This window comes from Caretta caretta, chromosome 2, assembly GCF_965140235.1.
Source record: "Caretta caretta isolate rCarCar2 chromosome 2, rCarCar1.hap1, whole genome shotgun sequence".
In the NCBI taxonomy this organism is placed as follows: domain Eukaryota; kingdom Metazoa; phylum Chordata; order Testudines; family Cheloniidae; genus Caretta; species Caretta caretta.
The window spans coordinates 175,936,468-175,961,146 of record NC_134207.1 but is presented as its reverse complement, the minus strand read 5'-3'; the positions used below and the strand labels follow the sequence as shown (position 1 = coordinate 175,961,146).

The window sequence follows — 24,679 nt, the reverse complement described above, 5'->3', positions numbered from 1 at the left end:
AAGAACCAGGCCTTGTATTTGTTGAGAGAGTTAAAATATAGTTAATCTGATAATCGGTACTTCCACAGCAAGGAGAGAAATAACATCACACACACAAAGACAAGGTGCAGTTGTTCACCGAACGCAACCCCAGGCCTATAACCCCTCTGTGACCTTTGCATAGAATGTTGGGGCCACTAGTTCCATGTAAACACAGATCCGATGACACTCCCTCTGACTATTCCAACCTCCCTACATTGACACAAGCTGCTCTTCCCTTCTGTTAAAGGTTCATAAGCTCTCCCTGTTTAATGCTGACTCAGGGAAGCATGGAGTACCACAGAACAACTTTCCTTTTTTCATGTGGAAATAGCAACATTTACAAGTTGATAGAAAGGTCTGAAATCCATTTGAGGTTTTCAGGTGATACACAGTGCAACTTTGCTATACATTCTGGGAATGTAAAGATTGGGCACTGATTTGCAATGTTCTTAATGGTTTGAAAGTCTCTGTATTTGCACTGTGTTGAATCCTTGCTACTTCATTTGTGCATCAAGTGCACACATCTTCCATGTAATGCCCTAATACTGTTGGTCATCCACTATCTTAGGCAGAGTAAGAAACCAGGTGGTTCAATGATGGGATCATCTAAAGATATGCTTAGTAAATGCCAGGGTCTGCCCACTGCATCTGCCAGGTGTCTTCTGGGTTGAAGATGGATGACAGACTTGCTTCTCCATCTGCCCGGAATGGGTGGTGGGACTTAAGGCGAGTGTGAGACCGTGAATGAGGTTGTCATGGAGCAGGAGCTTTTGGTTAGCGAGAGCTTTCTTGTACTCACACATCATAGCCACCTCTCACTGTATGATTGGAGGAGGGATGTTTTTGAGGACTGGAAGCAAAGGCAGCAAAGTGGATTTCAGGGTGCCAGTTACAAGTCTCATAGCCGCATTTAACTGGATAGCAATGAGGTCTGTGTACAAGTTTCTTCCCCAGACAGCTGCGCGGAACTTGGCTGTGGAATAAACTAAAACCACTGTTGCCATTCATGGCATTCAAGCAGTGCAACCCCAGCTAGAACCTGCTTGCTTTTGGAAGATATTGTTATGACTGTGTTTTATGGGTCACCTGTTTCAGATGTTGATAGATAAGGTTGTGATGAAGAGATGATCATGGGTGATTGCCTTGCCACAGAAGTTTATGTTCAGCATCCTATAAGCTTCAGAATTGCTGAGATGGAAAGCTGACGACACAGTTTTTGATGGATTGGGTTTGAGTTGCCAGTACCGAAAACAGTTTTCCATCTTCTTCTGATCAGCATTAAGGGTGTCTTCCGTTTTGCTGGATGTTGAGGCCTGTGTCGCTAATGACAGATCATCAGTATAAATGAGCACCTCAGGCATATCACTTATGTATAAGTTAAAAAGGGATGGTGCAAGTACTGATCCTTGTGGGAGGCTATTGTGCAGCCTCCACTTTTTGCAAACCTGATTTACGAGATGGGCACGGAACTTTCTTCTTTGAAAGCATTGACCTAGTGAGTTGAAATGTCTGGCTGGATTGAAGCAGGTTGGATAACTTCAGCTCTAGGCCCTTGTGCCAGACACTGCCATAGGCTGATGACAAGTCAATAAAAGTTGTGGCCATTTTAACCTTCCACTGAAAGCTGGCCTCAATATGTGTACCACAGAACTAACTTATGTGCACTAAAATTTTTTAAAAAATTATGTTGATATGCCATATCATGCAACTTTCCCCTATACATGACATTGAGAAACAAACTATCCCAAAAAGTGCCTGGCTGAATTGTACTTGGACAAGTATCTGGAAGATAATTAGTGAAAGCTGATTTGGTTTTTTAAATACTCAGTCCTATGGTCTCCATAGTTTATTCCAGGTAATAGAATTAGGCTGGAAGGTCATTATAGTTACTTGCTCATAAAGAACAATGAGCAGGTAACTATAATATCAAGGGCTAGATATTTTCATTCCTGTCTGTCAATAACCCATATCATTGGATAATAACATGGGCAATCTTTTCTCTAAGGGAAAAATGTAGAAACATATACAGCAATAAATATTTCTGTTTGAGAGTCTTATGAGGAGACATCAGACAAAACAAAATCAGTTCTTAGAGGCTTTTCTCATACTTTCTCATCCTGTGGCTTACATTACTAGCCTCATTCTGTTATTCTGTTCTGGCACTGTCATCAGCATCCCTTTTTCAATTATGGTTTGGGCTTTCCTGGAGTCTACTGCTGATAGTGCAGTATTCACTGCAAAGCCAGTTGATCATAATGGACTTCAGTAGAATTGGGAGCCACACTTTATTTGAAAGGTGTCTTGTACATAAGAATCTCACGCTCAGGAGGGGCAGTCTATACAAGCTTCCCATTTTTTAAACCTTTGTACAACATAAGGTTTACAGTCTGAACCAAAACATTTTATTTGTGGAATGATGCTACAAAGAGCATGACACCACACACTCTCACAGAAGTACTTTCCAGTGGAGTGTTCTTTCACTTAACCTGGTTTGTATTTGATTAAGAGTGACAGATGTGAGAATGGGATTCTTAAAATACAGCAAGTTTTTTATGCTCACATGTGCAACAGCTTTTGAAATCTCTGCCTGATTTGCTGAATGTCCCAGGTGCAGAGGTGCACACAGTTCAGGCAGAGACATCCCATAGGGATATATTTATTAAAGGGGGAAACTCTATATCCTAGTAAAGGGAAAAGGAAAGAAGTTGGTAAAGTACAGGCAGGCACTCGTGAGGAACAGTCCAATAAAATAGAGTCACGTTGAAATATAACACATGAAGGCAAGCAATTGAATATTGACAAAATTTACAAGTGCTATATGCAAATGCTAGAAGTCTAAATACTAAGATGGGTGAACTAGATAGAGTGCTTGGTATTAAATGGGGATATTAATATAATAGGCATCACGAAAACTTGGTGGAATGAAGATAATTAAATGACATGGTAAAACCAGGCAGCAGGTTTACTACAAACAAGAAAAAGTACTTCTTCACACTATTAACCTGTGGAACTCATTCCTATGGGATGTTGTGAAGGCCAAAAGTATAACTGGGTTCAAAAAAGAACTAGATAAGTTCAAGGAGGATAGGTCCATCAATGGCTATTAGCCAGGATGGTCAGGGATGCAACTCCATGCTCAGGGCAGCTTTAAACCTCTGACTGTCAGAAGCAGGAGAGGAAGATGGGTAGATCTCTCCAAAATCACCCTGTTCTGTCACCCCCTGAAGCTCCATGGCCACTGTCTGACACAGGATACTGGGCTAGATGGACCATTGGTCTGACCCACAATGGGAGTTATGTTCTTAAAAACAACCACAACAAAATTATTTACTCTTTCACTTGGGACTATCTTTTATTGGGTCTTATCACAAACTGTCTAGTGAAGCAAAATATTTTTGCCTAGCTCCGTAGAGTTTATTCCCTACTCTTTGACATAGCTGTACTCTGACATACACTTTGTGTTCATTTGCAAAGCATTCCGTTAGGAGTTCCAATCCATCCAGCATATCCTCTTATTGACACAATTACACCACTGTTAATGGGTTTTAATTGGTCTCATCTAACATATTGGCTCAGCTGTCTCATCAGGTTTCTGTTAAAGTATTAAAACTGTGTGATAATGAACATGTGGTAGATTAGGACTTTTAAACAATCCTCCAAGAGAAATATTAAAAAAATATTTAGAAGAGTCTCCAAAAATGGTTGAATTTATCTTCCCTAACATTTTACATCTCTTTAAGGCAGTGACAGAAAGAAAGAAGCAAAACTGCTATTTATTGCCTTTGTTTCAATATGAAATAGAGTTTTAAATGAAAGGGAATGAAAACTCTATACAAATAGCAGTTGAAATAAAGAATCACACACTGAAATCATTAAAAGGAAGTGGTTTCATGTTCCAAAGGAAGCTAGAAATGCATCTGGAAAAAGAGAGATTCAACGGGTACAGGCACTAACTACTGAGTCCTGAACTAATGAGATACAAAACAATCTACAGGTATTTCATGGGCTTCAAAAAGACAAGCAATAATGGGCTATGTGGCCTTCTTCAGGACCTTATGAGTAAATTTGAAAAGAGGCACTTGGGGGTTCCATCTGCATGACTCACAGTAAAGCCCCTGGGAGTTGTGCAGCTAAAAATCCTGCTCTAAGCATGTACTTTCCTAGGTTCTCTAAGCCCTGGTCTACACTAGGACTTTAGATCGAATTTAGCAGCGTTAAATCGATTTAAACCTGCACCCGTCCACACAATGAAGCCCTTTATTTCGACTTAAAGGGCTCTTAAAATCGATTTCCTTACTCCACCCCTGACAAGTGGATTAGCGCTTAAATCGACGTTGCCGGCTCGAATTTGGGGTACTGTGGACACAATTCGATGGTATTGGCCTCCGGGAGCTATCCCAGAGTGCTCCATTCTGACCGCTCTGGACAGCGCTCTCAACTCAGATGCACTGGCCAGGTAGACAGGAAAAGAACCGCGAACTTTTGAATCTCATTTCCTGTTTGGCCAGCGTGGCAAGCTGCAGGTGACCATGCAGAGCTCATCAGCAGAGGTGACCATGATGGAGTCCCAGAATCGCAAAAGAGCTCCAGCATGGACTGAACGGGAGGTACGGGATCTGATCGCTGTTTGGGGAGAGGAATCCGTGCTATCAGAACTCCGTTCCAGTTTTCGAAATGCCAAAACCTTTCTGAAAATCTCCCAGGGCATGAAGGACAGAGGCCATAACAGGGACCCGAAGCAGTGCCGCGTGAAACTGAAGGAGCTGAGGCAAGCCTACCAGAAAACCAGAGAGGCGAACGGCCGCTCTGGGTCAGAGCCCCAAACATGCCGCTTCTATGATGAGCTGCATGCCATTTTAGGGGGTTCAGCCACCACTACCCCAGCCGTGTTGTTTGACTCCTTCAATGGAGATGGAGGCAATACAGAAGTAGGTTTTGGGGACGAAGAAGATGATGAGGAGGAGGTTGTAGATAGCTCACAGCAAGCAAGCGGAGAAACCGGTTTTCCCGACAGCCAGGAACTGTTTCTCACCCTAGACCTGGAGCCAGTACCCCCCGAACCCACCCAAGGCTGCCTCCTGGACTCAGCAGGCGGAGAAGGGACCTCTGGTGAGTGTACCTTTTAAAATGCTATACATGGTTTAAAAGCAAGCATGTGAAAGGATTACTTTGCCCTGGCATTTGCGGTTCTGCCTTTGCAAAAGGTTTCTGGGGAGGGCAGCCTTATTTCGTCCTTCATGGTAGGACACTTTACCACTCCAGGCCAGCAACACGTACTGGGGAATCACTGTAGAACAAAGCATTGCAGTGTATGTTTGCTGGCATTCAACCAAAATCCGTTCACGCGGTGGGAGGAGGCAAAATGCGACCTTGTAACGAAAGCACATGTGCTATGTATGTAATGTTAACTTTCAAGGTTTACCCTGAAAGAGTGTAGCCACTGTTTTATAAAATGTGTCTTTTTAAATACCGCTGTCCCTTTTTTTTTCTCCACCAGCTGCATGTGTTTCAATGATCACAGGATCTTCTCCTTCCCAGAGGCTAGTGAAGCTTAGAAAGAAAAAAAAACGCACTCGCGATGAAATGTTCTCCGAGCTCATGCTGTCCTCCCACACTGACAGAGCACAGACGAATGCGTGGAGGCAAATAATGTCAGAGTGCAGGAAAGCACAAAATGACCGGGAGGAGAGGTGGAGGGCTGAAGAGAGTAAGTGGCGGGCTGAAGAGAGTAAGTGGCGGGCTGAAGACAGGGCTGAAGCTCAAATGTGGCGGCAGCGTGATGAGAGGAGGCAGGATTCAATGCTGAGGCTGCTGCAGGACCAAACCAGTATGCTCCAGTGTATGGTTGAGCTGCAGCAAAGGCAGCTGGAGCACAGACTGCCACTGCAGCCCCTCTGTAACCAACCGCCCTCCTCCCCAAGTTCCATAGCCTCCTCACCCAGACGCCCAAGAACACGGTGGGGAGGCCTCCGGCCAACCAGCCACTCCCCCACAGAGGATTGCCCAAAAAAAAGAAGGCTGTCATTCAATAAATTTTAAAGTTGTAAACTTTTAAAGTGCTGTGCTTAAAGTGCTGTGTGGCATTTTCCTTCCCTCCTCCACCACCCCTCCTGGGATACCTTGGTAGTCATCCCCCTATTTGTGTGATGAATGAATAACGAATGCATGACTGTGAAGCAGCAATGACTTTATTGGCTCTGCAAGCAATGATTAAAGGGAGGAGGGGAGGGTGGTTAGCTTACAGGGAAGTAGAGTGAACCAAGGGGCGGGGGGGTTCATCAAGGAGAAACAAACAGAACTTTTACACCGTAGCCTGGCCAGTCATGAAACTGTTTTTCAAAGCTTCTCTGATGCGCACCGCGCCCTCCTGTGCTCTTCTAACCGCCCTGGTGTCTGGCTGCGCGTAACCAGCAGCCAGGCGATTTGCCTCAACCTCCCACCCCGCCATAAACGTCTCCCCCTTACTCTCACAGATATTGTGGAGCACACAGCAAGCAGTAATAACAGTGGGAATATTGGTTTCGCTGAGGTCTAAGCGAGTCAATAAACTGCGCCAGCGCGCCTTTAAACGTCCAAATGCACATTCTACCACCATTCTGCACTTGCTCAGCCTGTAGTTGAACAGCTCCTGACCACTGTCCAGGCTGCCTGTGTACGGCTTCATGAGCCATGGCATTAAGGGGTAGGCTGGGTCCCCAAGGATACATATAGGCATTTCAACATCCCCAACAGTTATTTTCTGGTCTGGGAATAAAGTCCCTTCCTGCAGCTTTTGAAACAGACCAGAGTTCCTGAAGATGCGAGCATCATGCACCTTTCCCGGCCATCCCACGTTGATGTTGGTGAAACGTCCCTTGTGATCCACCAGAGCTTGCAGCACTATTGAAAAGTACCCCTTGCGGTTTATGTACTCGGCGGCTTGGTGCTCCGGTGCCAAGATAGGGATATGGGTTCCGTCTATGGCCCCACCACAGTTAGGGAATCCCATTGCAGCAAAGCCATCCACTATGACCTGCACATTTCCCAGGGTCACTACCCTTGATATCAGCAGATCTTTGATTGCGTGGGCTACTTGCATCACAGCAGCCCCCACAGTAGATTTGCCCACTCCAAATTGATTCCCAACTGACCGGTAGCTGTCTGGCGTTGCAAGCTTCCACAGGGCTATCGCCACTCGCTTCTCAACTGTGAGGGCTGCTCTCATCTTGGTATTCATGCGCTTCAGGACAGGGGAAAGCAAGTCACAAAGTTCCATGAAAGTGCCCTTACGCATGCGAAAGTTTCGCAGCCACTGGGAATCGTCCCAGACCTGCAACACTATGCGGTCCCACCAGTCTGTGCTTGTTTCCCGAGCCCAGAATCGGCGTTCCACAGCATGAACCTGCCCCATTAGCACCATGATGCATGCATTGTCAGGGCCCATGCTTTCAGAGAAATCTGTGTCCATGTCCTGATCACTCACGGGACCGCGCTGACGTCGCCTCCTCGCCCGGTATCGCGTTGCCATGTTCTGGTGCTGCATATACTGCTGAATAATGCGTGTGGTGGTTAATGTGCTCCTAATTGCCAAAGTGAGCTGAGCGGGCTCCATGCTTGCCGTGGTATGGCGTCCGCACAGAAAAAAGGCGCGGAACGATTGTCTGCCGTTGCTCTGACGGAGGGAGGGGCGACTGACGACACGGCTTACAGGGTTGGCTTCAGGGAGCTAAAATCAACAAAGGGGGTGCCTGTACATCAAGGAGTATTTCAGGCAGGACTGCACGGAGGGTTCCAATAAGAAATGGTGCACCTAAGTTATCGTTGTTATTGGAACAAGGAGGTTAGCCTGGCCTCTGATTGATACATGGCTAGATTTACCTCGCTGCACCTTCTCTGTGAGTGACTGCAGTGTGACCTAGAGGAATGAGTCCCCTAGACAGGGGAGGAGGCAAATGAGTACAAAACAAATCTGGTCTATTTCTTGTTTTGACCCACTCCATCTATCTTTTACATCTTTGGCTGGCAGCAGACGGTGCAGAAGGACTGCATGCCATCCACATCTCATGGCTGCTTGGCAGAAGATGGTACAGTACGCCTGCTAGCCATCCCCATCTCTTGCCTGCCTGGCAGAAGATGGTGCAATACGACTGCTAGCAATCCTCATCTCTTGCCTGCCTGGCAGAAGATGGTACAGTACGACTGCTAGCAGTCCGTATCGCCTGCCTGCTCACCATAAGACGGTTCAATAGGACTGACTGCAGGACTAAAGAGAATGACCTGGTCAAGTCACTCCAAATTTAGTCCCTGCGCCCATGTCTGCCCAGGCGCTCCCAGCCGACGCGGCCAGGAGCACCTCGGACACGATGAGGACGACTACCAATCGTATTGCACCGTCTGCTGCCAGAAGGCAAGGGGTTGCTGCTACTGTGCAGCAAAGCCGTACCGCGTCTGCCAGCACCCAGGAGACATAGGGTGACGGTTACCTGAGCGGGCTCCATGCTTACTGTGGTATGGCGTCTGCACAGGTAACTCAGGAAAAAAGGCGCGAAATGATTGTCTGCCCTTGCTTTCACGGAGGGAGGGAGGGAACGGGGGCCTGACGACACGTACCCAGAACCACCCGCGACAATGTTTTAGCCCCATCAGAGCGCTCCATTGTGACTGCTCTGGACAGCACTCTCAGATGCCCGATTGTTTGCCATTGCTCTGACGCTGGGAGGGGCGCTTACAGGGTTGGCTTCAGGGAGCTAAAATCAACAAAGGGGGTGGCTTTACATCAAGGAGTATTTCAGGCAGGACTTCACAGAGGGTTCCAATAAGAAATGGTGCACCTAAGTTATTGTCCTTATTGGAGCAAGAAGGTTAGCCTGGCCTCTGATTGATACATGGCTAGATTTACCTCGCTGCACCTTGACTGCAGTGTGATCTAGAAGAATGAGTCCCCTAGACAGGGGAGGGGGGGGAAGCAAATGAGTACAAAACAAATCTGGTCTATTTCTTGTTTTGACCCACTCCATCTATCTTTTACATCTTTGGCTGGCAGCAGACGGACTGCATGCCATCCACATCTCATGACTGCTCGGCAGAAGATGGTACAGCACGACTGCTAGCAGTCCGTATCGCCTGCCCGCTCACCATAAGACGGTTCAATAGGACTGACTGCAGGACTAAAGAGAATGACCTGGTCAAGTCACTCCAAATTTAGTCCCTGTGCCCATGTCTGCCCAGGCGCTCCTGATCGACCTCACAGAGGCGACCAGGAGCACCTCAGACATGACGATGACGGCTACCAGTCGTACTGTACCGTCTGCTGCCACAAGGCAAGGGGTTGCTGCTACTGTGTAGCAATGCCGTACCGCGTCTGCCAGCACCCAGGAGACATAGGGTGACGGTTACCTGAGCGGGCTCCATGCTTGCCATGGTATGGCGTCTGCACAGGTAACTCAGGAAAAAAGGCGCGAAATGATTGTCTGCCCTTGCTTTCACGGGGGGAGGGAGGGAACGGGAGGCTGACGATATGTACCCAGAACCACCCGCGACAATGTTTTAGCCCCATCAGGCATTGGGATCTCAACCCAGAATTCCAATGGGCAGCGGAGACTGCGGGAACTGTGGGATAGCTACCCACAGTGCAACGCTCCGGAAGTCGACGCTTGCCTCGGTACTGTGGAAGCGCTCCGCCGAGTTAATGCACTTAATGCACTTAGAGCATTTACTGTGGGGACACACACACTCGAATTTATAAAACCGATTTCTAAAAAACCGACTTCTATAAATTCGACCTTATTCTGTAGTGTAGACATACCCTTAAAAGAAGCTCACCAGTACAAAGAAGCAGACTTATTTAAAGTCTGGGGCGGGGCGGGAGGGGGAAACTCCCATTAAGCAGCAATAGTTTAAAAACCATATGATATCATATCAAAACTTCCAAGCCCAGTTGACTAAATTTGGGTGCCTAAAGCCATATTTAGATGAATGTTAGATTTCGGAACCAAACTTTAGGCACTTGTGTTTGAAAATTTGGATTGTATTATATACTATACAAAAATAAAATACATTACATTGTATAATAAAAGAATATTGCAATAAAATTAATGTTGAACAATGATGCTTTTATTGTAAAAAAAACAATAAAGCATTATATTCTAACATACAGGATTCAAATGAGTTCCACCTTTCTCGTGCAGAGAACATCAAAAATGTTTACAAGAAATATTTCATATAAAGAATATTATGCATTTCACCTACTGCAGCTTAACTGAATGTATCAAACAGAATTAAGAGAATCTTGACAAATTTAGCTTCTCCTTTTGCCTGTGGAGTATCTTTAAGCAGATCATGATTTTCCTGAATTTGTTCATTATTCAAATTCAGAATTTTCTTTCTCAATCAGTTGATCATGAGTGTTTGAAATTAAACTTTGTTGTGATTGGTTAGATAATTCACATGGTATTAGTTCTGTTCCAAGGTTAGATGAATACACAAGTGCTTTAAGTGTGAGTATTTCCATGTGCAAATCTAAAATTCAGTTTCCGCAAATTCTAAAGGATGAAACTTTGAGGTGTTTTCAGCAGAAACTTTCTGCAGAAAGCACACCCAAAAGGAATGTGATCTTGGCTAAGGATAGTTCTTTTAAAAATGTAAATAAATATGCACAGAACACTTTTTGAGAGTGTATTTATTGGGAACCTTTTACAAAAGGAAAATGAATTCACAAAAGGTGACATTTTGGCCTCACTGAAGTCAATTAAGTGTGTTGCTTCAGTGGGGCCAGGATTTCATGCAAAGGATTTAAGTGACTTGCCCTTAATCATACAAAGTCTTTGGCAAAGAAGGGAATTAGAACTCTTTTATTTTGACTCCCATTCTTGTGCCTTAATTACAAACTAATTTTTACTTTCTCCATAGATGGAAGGATTGTGTTTGTACTTCAGTTTTAAAGTACTTTATAAATCCTAGGTGTTATTGAAATTAGTTGTTACGGTTTGGTTTTATGTTACAATGCAAGTAATGTAGAAGTAATGTAGTAGAATTTTTCATGTTCCTCCTTTACTTTTTAATTTGTCATTAGTTCTCCATGTAGTTCTGTTGGCTTTCCAGTGCACTAATTGGAATGTGATTGCTAATCCGAATATTCAACTTTTTGCAGATTTCCAGGCTTTGGGTCTGAAGAAAGGAATGTTCTTCAACCCAGACCCATACCTGAAGATTTCCATTCAGCCTGGAAAGCACAGCATCTTCCCAGCACTTCCTCACCATGGACAGGAGAAGAGATCCAAGATCACGTGTAATACTGTGAACCCTATCTGGCAAGGAGAGGTAGGCAGCTGAGTATCTCCCATTCTCTAGACTGCTCTATTCTGTTTTAGCCCTTTGTTTCTAACATTTTCTTAGAACCTGGAAATAAGCCTGATGATATCTCAATCACAGTACGTTAAAAAAATCTAGCTTCTTCTTTGTTACCAAACAGGGTTTTATTTTTTAATGTAAAAAAGCTTAAATCAATCAAATTTATTGATTGGTCAATTTTGGTCAAATTTATTTTAACTACTGTTAGTGCTCAATAGAAAAGTGCATGCATATAAATTTTCTGGGTAACCCCCTTTGCAGCGTGCGTCAAACAGCTTGATCTATGTCTCATTTGGTTCTAAGGTTAACTTACAATTTAGTACAATCATAGGACTACATACAGCTTCAGCTTCACTTATTTTATCTTTTTCTCAGGCAGAAATATATTTTACCCATACATTTCCAGTGTATTTGAATATCTGTTTATTTGTTTTGTACATCAGATTTTTGCTAATTTAAGCTCCTGTTATTTATTTGTCTAATACACTACCAAAATACTTATTCCCTAGTTAACGATTCTTGACCCAATCATTTCTAGCAGGCTAGCATTTTTCTTTACATGACTTCAAAAGCATCAAGTCTGGCTCATAAGCAATCTATAAGTCTTATAAAAAATATCTGGCCCATAGGTCAATATGGTTAAAATTGTGATTTAACTGATTGTTCTTGTTACATGATAATCCTAAATGTATTAATGCCAAAGGCATAATTTCCTACTAAAATGAATGTTAGATTAATACTTTCCATACATATTGTATTTTAAGGCCATAATTTTAAAAAATCATTATTGAATGTAGGCATCACCCAGCATTGAAAAATATAATTGGATGTTTTTGAAAACTGCTGTTAGACTGATTGAAGTTCTTGTAGTTATGAAAATAGAGAGAGAATATTATGTGAGGTGATACAGATGCAGCATGCAATCAAAAAGGGGTGTGTGTGATTTAAAAATGTCAGTGGTAATGTAAATTAGAGGCAGATTTGGCACATTTGCTCAACACCTGGAAGAAATACTCTGAAATCAGCTGCACCTGCTGATTCAATAAGCACCAGTGAGAACTTAGTGCATTTCACAGTTGTCTGCTGCTTTTAAAGTATACCTGAAACAGCAGCATACAGCACCTCTGTAGTAAATGAAGGGCACTAAACACAAAGGGCCTGATTTACCAGTGTTTTCTATTGGGCCAGTTAGTTCCATTTCAGAAAAGTGGTAAAAAAAAGTCCAAAACAAATACATGGATCCAAATTAAATATAAACTGGAAAATAATCTATGCCAAAGGTGGGGGGAAGAGGTTCAAAGAACAGCGACTGCACGCTCCTGCACAGGAGATGGGCAGCATTAGGGAGCACAAGGACTATGTGAGTGTAGTCGTACTTGATACCCCAGAGGAGGGAACAGGGACATGGCCTGAATCCTTCATTCAGTATTAACTGGTGCAGCTGGCAACACTTGCAGTGGAGGAACATGCTGTCCCTGTGCAAATAGTGATAAAGTGGCTGTACTCATGGGGACTGAGGGGGATTTTCTGAAGCATTCAGTACAAACCTAACTCTGCTCCCCCTCAGTGAAGTCAATACAGTTAAATATAATTTACTTTTGCTTTTAGTCCCCTTTGCATTACCAGAGCAGTAAAAAATGGCTTTAGTCTAAATGAGACTCACGCCCTCTGAGACTGACTGCTGCTCTGACAGTTTGTCAGCACTCCTTGTTCCTCAAGTCATGCCGGGATGTCGGAGTTTGTTCAGTGACATTCCATTTCAGACAGAGTTTTGGAGTGATGGAGGAAAAACAATCAGATGGCCTAATTGGGGCTTGAACAAAAAAAAAAAAAAAGAGTTCAGCGGCTTCAAACTTTTTCACCCAGCCCCATGGTTCTCTTGATCACATGAGAGCCTCCAGGCTCTCATCTTTAGTACTGCTAGCCTGCATGACTAAGAAATTCTAACCAATTGTGGTGTCTGTCAATTGTACTCCGTTCCTGCCTTCTCTGCAGCCAATGTGAAGGCATTTAGCTGCCACAGCCCTTTAATACATTCTCTGTTCCCCAGGCACCAGTGACCTGAAACCTTCATCCGCTTGTCCATGTCTTAGCAATGAAAAACCAATGTCACTTTCCACTGAATAAAAGTTATTGGGCCTGATTCTCCATTGCCTTTCACTTTGTGTAGGGAGAATTGGAAATGCTATCAAACCAGAATGGCAGCATTTTATACCAACTCTATGTTTATTTTTCACAGGTATACATAACTACATAAGCAGAAAATCAGGCCCATGATGTGTACAAAGCTGGTGTGGGGTTTTTTCCCATGAAAATGTTTTAGGTCCTGAATTCATTTTAGATGAATTGGTTTTTATAAGGTGCTCTGTCATTGTGTAGTTGCTTGGTGTAAATAGCAACCAGATGTTCCTTTTTCTTAATTGAATGACAAGTCTAATTTGGGATATTTGCTCACCTCACCTGAAAATTCAGGGTGGGGGTTGAGTGAGGGAAGGAGGACTGTGCAGTCATTATAAATGTCTTAAATCATTCATCAATCATCATGGGGTCTTAAATCAGCTGTTATGCCTGGCCAAACTCATAACTAATCGAGAGCAGAATTTGGCTCAGATTTTGTAGGTGCTATCCACATGCAGACTGTGAGGAAATGATTCATTCACTCACTTACATTCATGTACCCTAATGTTCCCTGGATATATACTATGTTGTTCCGTATATTTAACCAGTACGCTTAGATTTCATGCAGTATAGCACCTTTTTATACTTAGTGTATCACTGAGCACAGTGCTCTGGGGTGAATTAAATACTGGGCATGTAATTCACCATAGGTATAGACAGCTGCAACTCTGTGAACTTGAGAGAGATTGCAACCACTGTGAATTTGGCCTTGGTACTGTGCTGCTTTGCAAAGAAAATTTGATCGACATTTTGTGACCATCATTAGCTCACACACACACTGGTATTTCATCATGTGTTCCTGGCTTTAGCCAGGTAGACAGTGTTACCTTTTAGACAGTATTCATGGATCTTCAGCTTTCATCTGAACAGCCACTAGGGAAAGGCAGAAAGGACCTTGGTTTAATTTCTCTTGCAAAGGTTGCACCCCTAGTGACTGATGCAGCGATCTTTCTGGTCCCCTATACACATACTGTCAGCTTTAGCTTTGAGTCCATGTCCTAGTGTGAATTGTTTTCCCCAGTAGCTTCTAGCTTAGAAATAAGAATGCTACAGGCAGAGATATACTTACAGCTCTGTGTCTGATTAATGTGAGAGCTATAGCACAAGACACAGGAATGGGAGTCTGGAGATATGGATTATATTACCAATTTTGCTTTTGTGCTGACTTTGGGCAACGTTTCTGGGCCTCAGTTTAACCATCTGTATTATTAATATTCTGATAACACTGAGACATCCCAGTCAAGACACGAGCTCCATTGTGATTCATGCTGTATAAACATAAAGAGACAGTCCCTGTCTGAACAGTTTTTAGTCTAAATGACTGGACAGGCAAATGGTGATAGGAGAAAGAAAGTAGTGTTACTTCATTTTATGGATGGAAAATTGAGGCACAGGGAAATTAAGGCCAAGATTTTCAAAAGCAACCAATGATTTTAGGAAGCTTAAATTTGGGGTGGCCAGCATGAGACATCATAAAGGGCCCTGATTTTTCAGAGGATAAGTGCTCAGAACTTTGTGAAAATTAGGCCCCTTTAAAGTATCTGCCTTTAAACACCCCAAAATTGAGGCACCTGAAATCACTGGCTACTTTGAAAAGCTTGGCTTAAGTGATTTGCCCCAGGTCACACAGGAAACATCTGGTCAGCTCAGGAATTGAACACAGATTGGCTAAATTCCAGTTTAGTGCCTTAACCACAAACCTATTGTTCCTTTTTAACAATGGGTAAAATTTACTTATGTCAAGGTTCCTCCCCCACTCTGAACTCTAGGGTACAGATGTGGGGACCTGCATGAAAAACCTCCTAAGCTTATCTTTACCAGCTTAGGTCAAAACTTCCCCAAGGTACAAAATATTCCACCCTTTGTCCTTGGATTGGCCACTACCACCACCAAACTAATACTGGTTACTGGGGAAGAGCTGTTTGGACACGTCTTTCCCCCCAAAATACTTCCCAAAACCTTGCACGCCACTTCCTGGACAAGGTTTGGTAAAAAGCCTCACCAATTTGCCTAGGTGACTACAGACCCAGACCCTTGGATCTTAAGAACAATGAACAATCCTCCCAATACTTGCACCCCCCCTTCCCTGGGAAATGTTGGATAAAAAGCCTCACCAATTTGCTTAGGTGACCACAGACCCAAACCCTTGGATCTGAGAACAATGAAAAAGCATGCAGTTTTCTTACAAGAAGACTTTTTTAATAAAAATAGAAGTAAATAGAAATAAAGAAATCCCCTCTGTAAAATCAGGATGGTAGATACCTTACAGGGTAATTAGATTCAAAACATAGAGAACCCCTCTAGGCAAAACCTTAAGTTACAAAAAAGATACACAGACAGAAATAGTTATTCTATTCAGCACAGTTCTTTTCTCAGCCATTTAAAGACATCATAATCTAACACATACCTAGCTAGATTACTTACTAAAGTTCTAAGACTCCATTCCTGGTCTATCCCCAGCAAAAGCAGCATATAGACAGACACACAGACCCTTTGTTTCTCTCCCTCCTCCCGGCTTTTGAAAGTATCGTCTCCTCATTGGTCATTTTGGTCAGGTGCCAGTGAGGTTACCTTTAGCTTCTTAACCCTTTACAGGTGAGAGGTTTTTTTTCTCTGGCCAGGAGGGATTTCAAAGGGGTTTACCCTTCCCTTTATATTTATGACAACCTACCTTTGTAAAATTCTTTACGGTCTGCATCTGAAAAGTGGCAATAATGATCATATCTAATGTGCCAGTGCTTAAGTGTCTCAAAAAAATGAGTAACTTCCTAAAAAGTGTGACATAGCCTTATATAAGAGAAATTCCCATAGTCTACTCTGTTGAAAACAGAATAGCTGTATCACATTTAATGAGTACAGGAAATATGATATGTTTTCTGGAATAAATAATTTGAAGGGTGTAGTCAGGGGGATTTCTCTACTTAGTCTAGATTTTATGTATCTGCCACTTAATAAGCAAGTCTAAATGTAACATGGAGGGACATCATGTGTTAAATTTGTGAGACCTTTTAGTTCCTAAAGTAATGAATGAAAGGATAACTTTCCCACGTGGAATTTTCCATCTGTCTCAGAAGTAATATTGATAATATTTGTTATTCCATGTTTCATTCAAGAACCATTCAGCTCAAGTTACAGATAGATATGAGTTGAAAATTTCCTAATTTGATCTGTTTTGCAGTGCTTTATATGACAGGGCACAAGCAAATGGAAATTTCTGAGTGAAGTGAAAGAGTTTTCACACATGGGGTTGTTCACAGAGGCATCCTACAGCCAAGGTGACATCTCTTGTCACAGCTGAAAAGCCGATTTGTGATTTGTGTCTTTACATGTTCTCAGAGGCACAACATGAAATTCTGTTACTGCAGTATTTTGCACACAGGATTATGGGAATGATGGTCAATTTGTTATTGCAACAATACAAATATGTTGGTAATAGAAATGCTGAAAAAATCTTATATCTGTATTGTCATATGTAAATAACCATATTACTTCCCACTTCACTGGTGCTCATATTCAAAAACTCTGTCCATCTCTTCCTGCTTCTCAACAAAGATTTGATAGATATAATAGCATAGACTGTTGTAATTTGCCCTATTTGCACCCGCTGAGGATCTGGCTCTTACTGTACTATCTTATCTTGTGAACATTGTGAAGTCATTGGCCCCAAACCTGCAATAAGCTCTTCTCTCTTTTCCCCCTCCTTTTTCTGTCTCAGCTCCCCTTTCAGGCAGAGAGGTGTCAGTCCCAAGGGCGTAGCAAACATTCTTGCTGAAAGGGCTGAGCCAAATTTATCCCTGGTATAAGGAATGAAGTCAAAGCCCTGTTTTTCTCAAAAGTCTTCATGAGGACCAAACACTATTATATTTGAAATCTTGGAGATTTTTTAAAGTATTTGGTTAAGACAGGAAATTGCCTTTAGGGTTGATTAGTCATAAGTGTTGGTTTCTCTGTATATGTTGTATTTAATCCTTGGGAGATCAAAGGCTTGATTCTGATCTAACACCTGGTTCACACCATTGATTTCAATTGACTTAAACTGGTATATAATCAGAATCAGGTCCCATGTAAGGTCCCCTACATGTCCCAAGCATGAAGCTACCTGGTAGTCTGCAAAGTTCTATGACACTAATGGTTAAGTGGTTCCATCACACTAACAGTATGTAAAATGGAAAGGAAGCCTGTGGGAAAAAAAAATGAAAATTGGTCTAAAACCAACAAGATGTAATTGAATAAAGACAACTGTAAAGTATTACAAGTAGAAAAGAAAAATCAAATGCACAACGACTACAAAATAGGAAATAACTGGCTAGGCAGCAGTACTGTTGAAAATAATCTGAAGGTTACAGAAGTTATAAACTCATGATACTCCCACATCTTGAATAGTGTGTGCAGATTTGATCGCCCCATCTCAGAAAAGATATATTGGAATTGGAAAAGGTTCAGAAAGGGCAATAAAAATGATTAGGGGCAGGGCCAGCTCTACGTTTTTTGCCGCCCCAAGCAGCAAAAAAAAAACCAAACAAAAACCTGCTGAATACGCCACCGCCGGAGTGAACAGGAACACTGGAGGGAGCTGCCATCGAATTGCCGCCACGGGAAACAATGGAGAGGGGCTGCCGCTGAATTGCCACTGGGGCTGCTGCCGGACTGCCTCTCCAAGAACAGCCAGAGTGCCGTCCCTTCAACAGCGCCGCCCCAGGCACCAGCTTGCTTAGCTAGTGCCTAGAGCCGGCCCTGATTAGGGGTATCAAATAGCTTCCATATGAGGAGAGATTAATAAGACTGGGACTTTTCAGCTTGGAAAAGGGATGACTAAGGGGGGATATGATAGAGGTCTATAAAATCATGACTGGTTTGGAGAAAGAAAATAAGGAAGTGTTATTTACTCCTTCTCATAACACAAAAAACTAGAGGTCACCAAATGAAATTAATAGGCAGGAGGTTTAAAACAAACAAAAGGAAGTATTTCTTCACACAACACACAGTCAACTTGTGGAACTCTTTGCCAGAGGGTGATGTGAAGTCCAAGACTATAACAGGGTTCAAAAAAGAACTAGATAAGTTCATGGAGGATAGGTCCATCAATGGCTATTAGCCAGGATGGGCAGGCATGGTGTTCCTAGCCTCTGTTTGCCAGAAGCTGGGAATGGGCAACAGGGGACAGATCAATTGATGATTACCTGTTCATTGCCTCTGGAGGACCTGGCATTGGCCACTGTCAGAAGACAGGATACTGGGCTAGATGGACTTTTGGTCTGACCCAGTTTGGCCATTCTTATGTTCTTATGGCTCACAAATTACATATAAGTCAATAATGTGATGTAGCTGAGAATTAGGCTAATATGATTCTGGGGTGTATTAACATGAGTATCATATGTAGGACACAGCAGGAAATTGATCTGCTCTACTTGACACTGGTGAAGCCTCAACTGGAATATTGCGTCCAGTTCTGAGTGCCGTACTTTAGGAAAGATATGGACAAATTAGACAGAGTCCAGAGGAGAGCAACAAAAATGGTAAAAGGTTTAGAAAACCTGACCTATGAGGAGAGGTTAGAAGAACTAGGCATGTTCAGTCTTGAGAAAAGAAGACTGAGGAGGGACTGATAACAGTCTTCAAATTTGTTAAGGGTTGTTATAAAGAGGATCGTGATCAGTTGTTCTCTGTTTCCACTGAAGGTTGGACAAGAAGTAATGGGCTTAATGTGTGGCAGGGGAGATTTAGGTTAGACATTAGGAAAAACTTTCTAACTATAAGGTCAGTTAAGCTCTGGAATAGACTTCCAAGAGACGTTGTGGTATCCCCATGATTGGAGGTTTTTAAGAACAGTTTGGACAAACACCTGTCAGGAATAGTCCTTCCTCGGTGCAAGGGGCTGTACTAAATGACCTCTGAAGATCCCTTCCAACCCTCCATTTCTATGATTCTATGAAAGAATGTTCTTTTCATAAATCTTTTTTCTCCCTACTAGAATGGAAATAAGGTGGGATGCATATTGATTATGTTCATCTCTCCTAATGAGATGCCTCTGGCATCATGTTCTCTGTATGAGGTCCTTTCAAAATATGTTTTTAATGACAGCAAGCTGTAAAGTAGCTCATCACGCAGTCAGTACAAATCTTACTGCAAGACTTAAATAAAACCAGGTCCCTATGTCTGCCTTCATCAACCTAATTCTGAGGAGCAGTAGTGCCAGGTTTTTCAATGACAGGGTTTTTATTTTGTTTTCAAGGGACTTGGAATGATTGGGAATCACAAGCTTGAATGAAAAAAATACTTGTTCAAGAAATAGTTCACTCTTCCCAAGCGTGGTTAGAAAATGCTCTCAGTTTGCAATTAGAGTACTTCGGGGCCATTCAGACTTTAATATAAGACATATTTACAATATTCCTTTCTTAATAACTACAGCAGTTTGGTTAAGCTAGCTTTGTGAGTGTTTTGTTTATTTACCAGTGAGTGGGTAGAGTCTCAGGAACGGGCACCCATCCATATGCCACTAAAAATCGGCTGTTACCTCCATCCGGTGTATTTAAGCTGGTAGAAAGTGTTATCTCTTAGATAAGACATAAATCTTAGGTCCTTGTAATTTATAGTTTAAAAGGATGTCTGAGCCCAGATTACCAGCCAAACTATAACTAGGGTACCCACAGTCTGACCTACCTGTAGTTTGTTAGTTGTTACTGTCTTAATTACGTATTTTTGGTGCAAAATGGTGGCTGCTTTTCTGAAGGTAGGTGCATTTTAGTGTTGGGTTAAGTGATCTGCATAAATATAGCTATTAATCATTGTTGTAAAAGGGATGCTGGATTAGATAAATGGAAAGAATTATTATAAGAATAATTTAGCCAAATACATCTTGTCGACACCCAACTAACCTCACTACCTTCTAAACATCTTGGTTCAGTTCAGCAGATTGTTTCCTTTTATTAAAAAAACATACAAAAACTGTGAGCTCCATTAATAATTTTGGGTGAGATTTTCCAACGCACCTACATGACTAAAGATCAAAAGTCCCATTGAAGATCAATGGAATTTATAGTCTTAAATCTTTGAAAATCCCATGCTATGTCACCCAGTGTGCTACAGACCTTACTACAATGAAACCCTCATCAAATAAGGGCTTGATCTAAAACCCATTGAAGGCACTGTGGCTCAGGCCCTTGGTCTTCTTATTGACACCTCTCATGAGAGAGAAAGACAGGGGTGGGGGGCGGGGACAGTGTTCCTATTTATTCTGTGATTCCCTGGCACAGAATTTGCTGTGGAGTCCAAGAATCTACCCTGGCCACAGAATTATGCTCCAGAATCAAAACGTTAATTTAAAAAAAATTTCTGAGCAAAATTGTCAAATCTAGATGGCTAAATTAAGTTCCTAAGTCCATAACTAGGCATCAAAATAAAATAAAAACTATGTGATTTAAATCAGTGCTGAACATCTGCAGCTCCCATTGACTTGCTGGGATTTGTTGGCATTCAGTCCTGCTGAAGATCAGACCATTTCTACTTAGGTGCCTAAATGTGGTGTTAGGGAGTCTAATTTTTGCATCCTGGTATGAAAATTTTGGTCAGTGTTTTTAGAGCTAATGGTGAGAAATATAACCTGGAAAGTGTGATTCAGGTATAAATTATTGTTATGTTGTCTTCCAGACAACGTGAAATAATAGGTTTCAAAGGTTTGAACTGCCCCATTCATCCCAATAGGATGTTATCACCCACAGATGCCAATTAAAACATCACATAATTTCACTGATGATCACACATTAGCTAGCTAATGTGCTTATCTTGCCATCCAAACAGCTCCCCAAAGCTCCAGGGTGCTGACAGCCTTCAGCTTCCTCATCCTGACAACTTCCACAGTCTAACCAGGGGCTTGTCAGTACAAACATCTGCAGGATTTTGCCTTCTGAAAATGTTGGGAAGATGTAAATTAAACTCAATTTAATATGTAAGGTCCAGATTGTGACTCCCTTATTCACGTTGACAAGAGGTTACTCACAAGAATAATCCTAGAGTAAGCAAGGAATTTACAGCATGGCCCTAAATAAATAACAGTAGGGATACTGTACTGATTCAACTGTTCATTTTGTTATTTAATTCAGTTAGTCACTCCATTTCAAAATGTAAATAAATCTGTTGCCAAACTTTTTTCTGCCATAGAAACTGAAGAACTTTACCCCACAGAGTTTAGGTCCAGCTTCTACACAAGGGTTGAAATCCTGATTCCACTGAAGTCAATGTGAATTTTGCCAAAGTTTCAATGATGCCCCGATTTCACCCACCATACGCAAAGCCTTGTGTACAGTAGCCTCATTATACAGCACTTGCTAACAAACAGCCAAGCAAAATGGAAAAGATCCAAAATTTATTCAACTGTATGCAAAAGTTGTAGTGTGTATAGCTGTAATTTCTGAATATCTGATGATAATTGAAGTGTGAAGGCCCAAGACAGCTCAGATTTCCTTCAGGAACTGATTAAAAGCAAGAAGTAAATACATTAGATTGCTTTAATATGTCATTCTGCTAGATATAAAATTTAACTGCAATTTCTGTTCCCCAAAAAGTATATAATTCTTGCAAGTCTCACACCTCAATGCTCATAGGAGTCCTCCAAGTATTTTTAATCTGTGCTATACTAATAAATATGTAGGTACTACATGGAGGAATGCATGAGAAATGATAATTAACTGTGGAAGTGGTGTTTGAAATTGATGTTTCCATGAGTTCTTTTCTATTGTTAATGGCATTGTCCTGAAATGTGCTATTAATAAAACAAGAGAAGTCTTGCTAGGCTATCTAAGCCTCCAAAGAAGAAGCATTTTTAAAGAGTCTATCAACCACTAACTCAGAATTTTATAGAACACATGAATTTAATGTCAGGGGAACTTTTTCTATTTTTCGTTTCTACAGCACGCTCATTATAGGCATATAGCAAGTCTGTGCGTGGAGACTCTATCCAACTTTCAAGGCAGTCAATGGAAAAATTCTCATTGACTTCAGCAGGATTTGGATATACGCTGGGAGACTCATCCAGCGAAAGAGACATTGTGCTTCAGGATAACATAGCACTATTGGGCTGGCTCAGTTGGCCGAAGGGCGCTCTTTGTTGCTGCTGAATTTGGGAGCAAAGTGTCCTCTAGTAGATCCTTTATATAAGTACTACACTATTCCACAGTTATGGACCAAAACTCTGCAGCTTGCAGTAGTGATGCTGCAATGCTTTGTGTTGCTACTGTTTAATACCGTAGTATTTTTGAAGCAGTTATGGATGTGCTATGGTTGCATTTATAATAATTGTTTTTCCCTGATATTTTACACTTCCTGTCATAATGTACATTTCATTATATTCACAATATATAGCTGCTAAGCCAATGGAGCTCACTACTACAGGATCCCATAGCTATCCACACTGGCTCAGAAGCAGCACGATGTGCATTTTGCCATCTTTCCTCTTATGCGGTCACATAGGAACAAGCCGAATTTAGCCCCAGCTGCTTAAGAAACAACAATTCCCCGTGAGTTTGTATAGTTCAGAAAAATAGTATAGTATTAGGCAATAATTACAAGCACAGGAAGGTTTTGAATGGTGGACATTTCTGTGTCCTTAAATAATGGAGACGGTGAATGTTGCGGTGCATTAAAAATGTAATTGACTAACTGTACTATTGGAAATGAAAAACCTAGTGATGAAATATTCAGCTAAAAGACTAACTCTGTTCTCACCCATCAAAACTAAATTGTAGTCTTTTAAGATTTACTTCTTCTTACATCTTCCCTTTGGTATGATAGATATCTCAGATAAAATTTCTGTTTACTTATATTGCATATTCAACTGCAAATCAAGAGCCTCATTCCTCCTGTCATCTGTGTTTTAATTTATCTACTCATCATCCGCTACGCTGACAATCTTATAAAAGAACTAATTTGTACATAAATCCATTCTAAGCAGAGTTAATGGATTTATTCTGATTTATTTCACATTTCCTTTATATTATTATTAAACGCCTGTCTCTGTGATTCTCCTCTCTTCCCCCCATGATGGTTTTTACCATGTTTATTCAGATATGAGAATAATGTTGGTGAAAAATACAAACTAGGAGTTAATCGTCAAAATCAGCTGACTTCATGTTATAATTATCTTGAACCCCTGGAATGGAATGGAATGTCCCTTTTAAATGGGTGCAGATGTATTTTGCAAAGGCAGCATTTAAAGTGTACCATGAGTTCTGTACCATATGTGAGCAGCACGCACAAAATCCCCATTGCAATCCATTTGTTTGAATAATTTGTGTATGCACAAACCATTGTTGGGTCAGGGGAGCAGACATGCAGTAAAATGCAGGTTACAGTCTTGAAACCTGAAAATGACACTTGCTACAAGGTATCTGCAGAGTAGCCCCTCTCACGTGTTTTAAGGAAAGCCAAGGTTAGGGCAACTACTGTAAACATAGAATCCTAGAAATTTAGGGCTGGAAGGGACCATGAGAGGTCAACTAGTTCGGCCCCTCACACTAGGCATGACCAAGCATACCTAGACCATCCCTGACAAGTATTTGGCTAACCTGCACTTAAAAACCTCCAATATTGGGGATTCCACAATTGCTCTTGGAACCCTATTCCAGTATGTAATTATTCTTAGAGTTAGAATGTTTTCCCTAATATCTAACCAAAATCACCCTTGCTGCAGATTAAGCCCATTACTTCTTGTCCGGCCTTCAGTGGACATGGAGAACAATTGATCTCCATCCTCTTTATGACAGCCTTTAACATATTTGAAGACCATTAACAGGTCCCCTGCTCAGTATGTGTGTGGATTAGCTGGCACGTACACACGAATCTCCCAGTAGCTGACACACTGTACTTCATTCTGATTGAAGTTTCAACAATGTGAATCTATAGAAGCCCAAGGAATAAAACCAGTGCAAGTGAGAGGAGAATCAGAACCCTAGTGAGTATTTTAAAGTGTCAGTTTATGTTCTCAGATCCATCCAAGATCTGACTGTCATGTATGATTGAAAGATCTTCATGTGTACAATAAAAGTACCCACTCCTTTTTAAATTACTGAGGAATAAACTACTACTGTACATTTCTTGGCATCAGAACAGTGGAAGAACTTGAAATCTTCTCAGTTTTTCTAAGTTACATAGATGAGTT

The 24,679-nt window shown here is 41.8% G+C and overlaps 1 protein-coding gene across 7 annotated transcripts in view; it reads left to right on the top strand.

Annotated features, from left to right (window-relative positions):
- HECW1 (HECT, C2 and WW domain containing E3 ubiquitin protein ligase 1) overlaps window positions 1–24,679 on the top strand; it is a 359,505-nt gene that overhangs the window by 208,989 nt on the left and 125,837 nt on the right. For all 7 annotated transcript variants that reach the window (XM_048839115.2, XM_048839117.2, XM_048839116.2 and 4 more), the window contains one exon: window positions 11,150–11,319. In XM_048839115.2, the coding sequence (XP_048695072.2) occupies window positions 11,150–11,319 (170 nt within the window). The remainder of the gene's footprint in view (window positions 1–11,149; window positions 11,320–24,679) is intronic.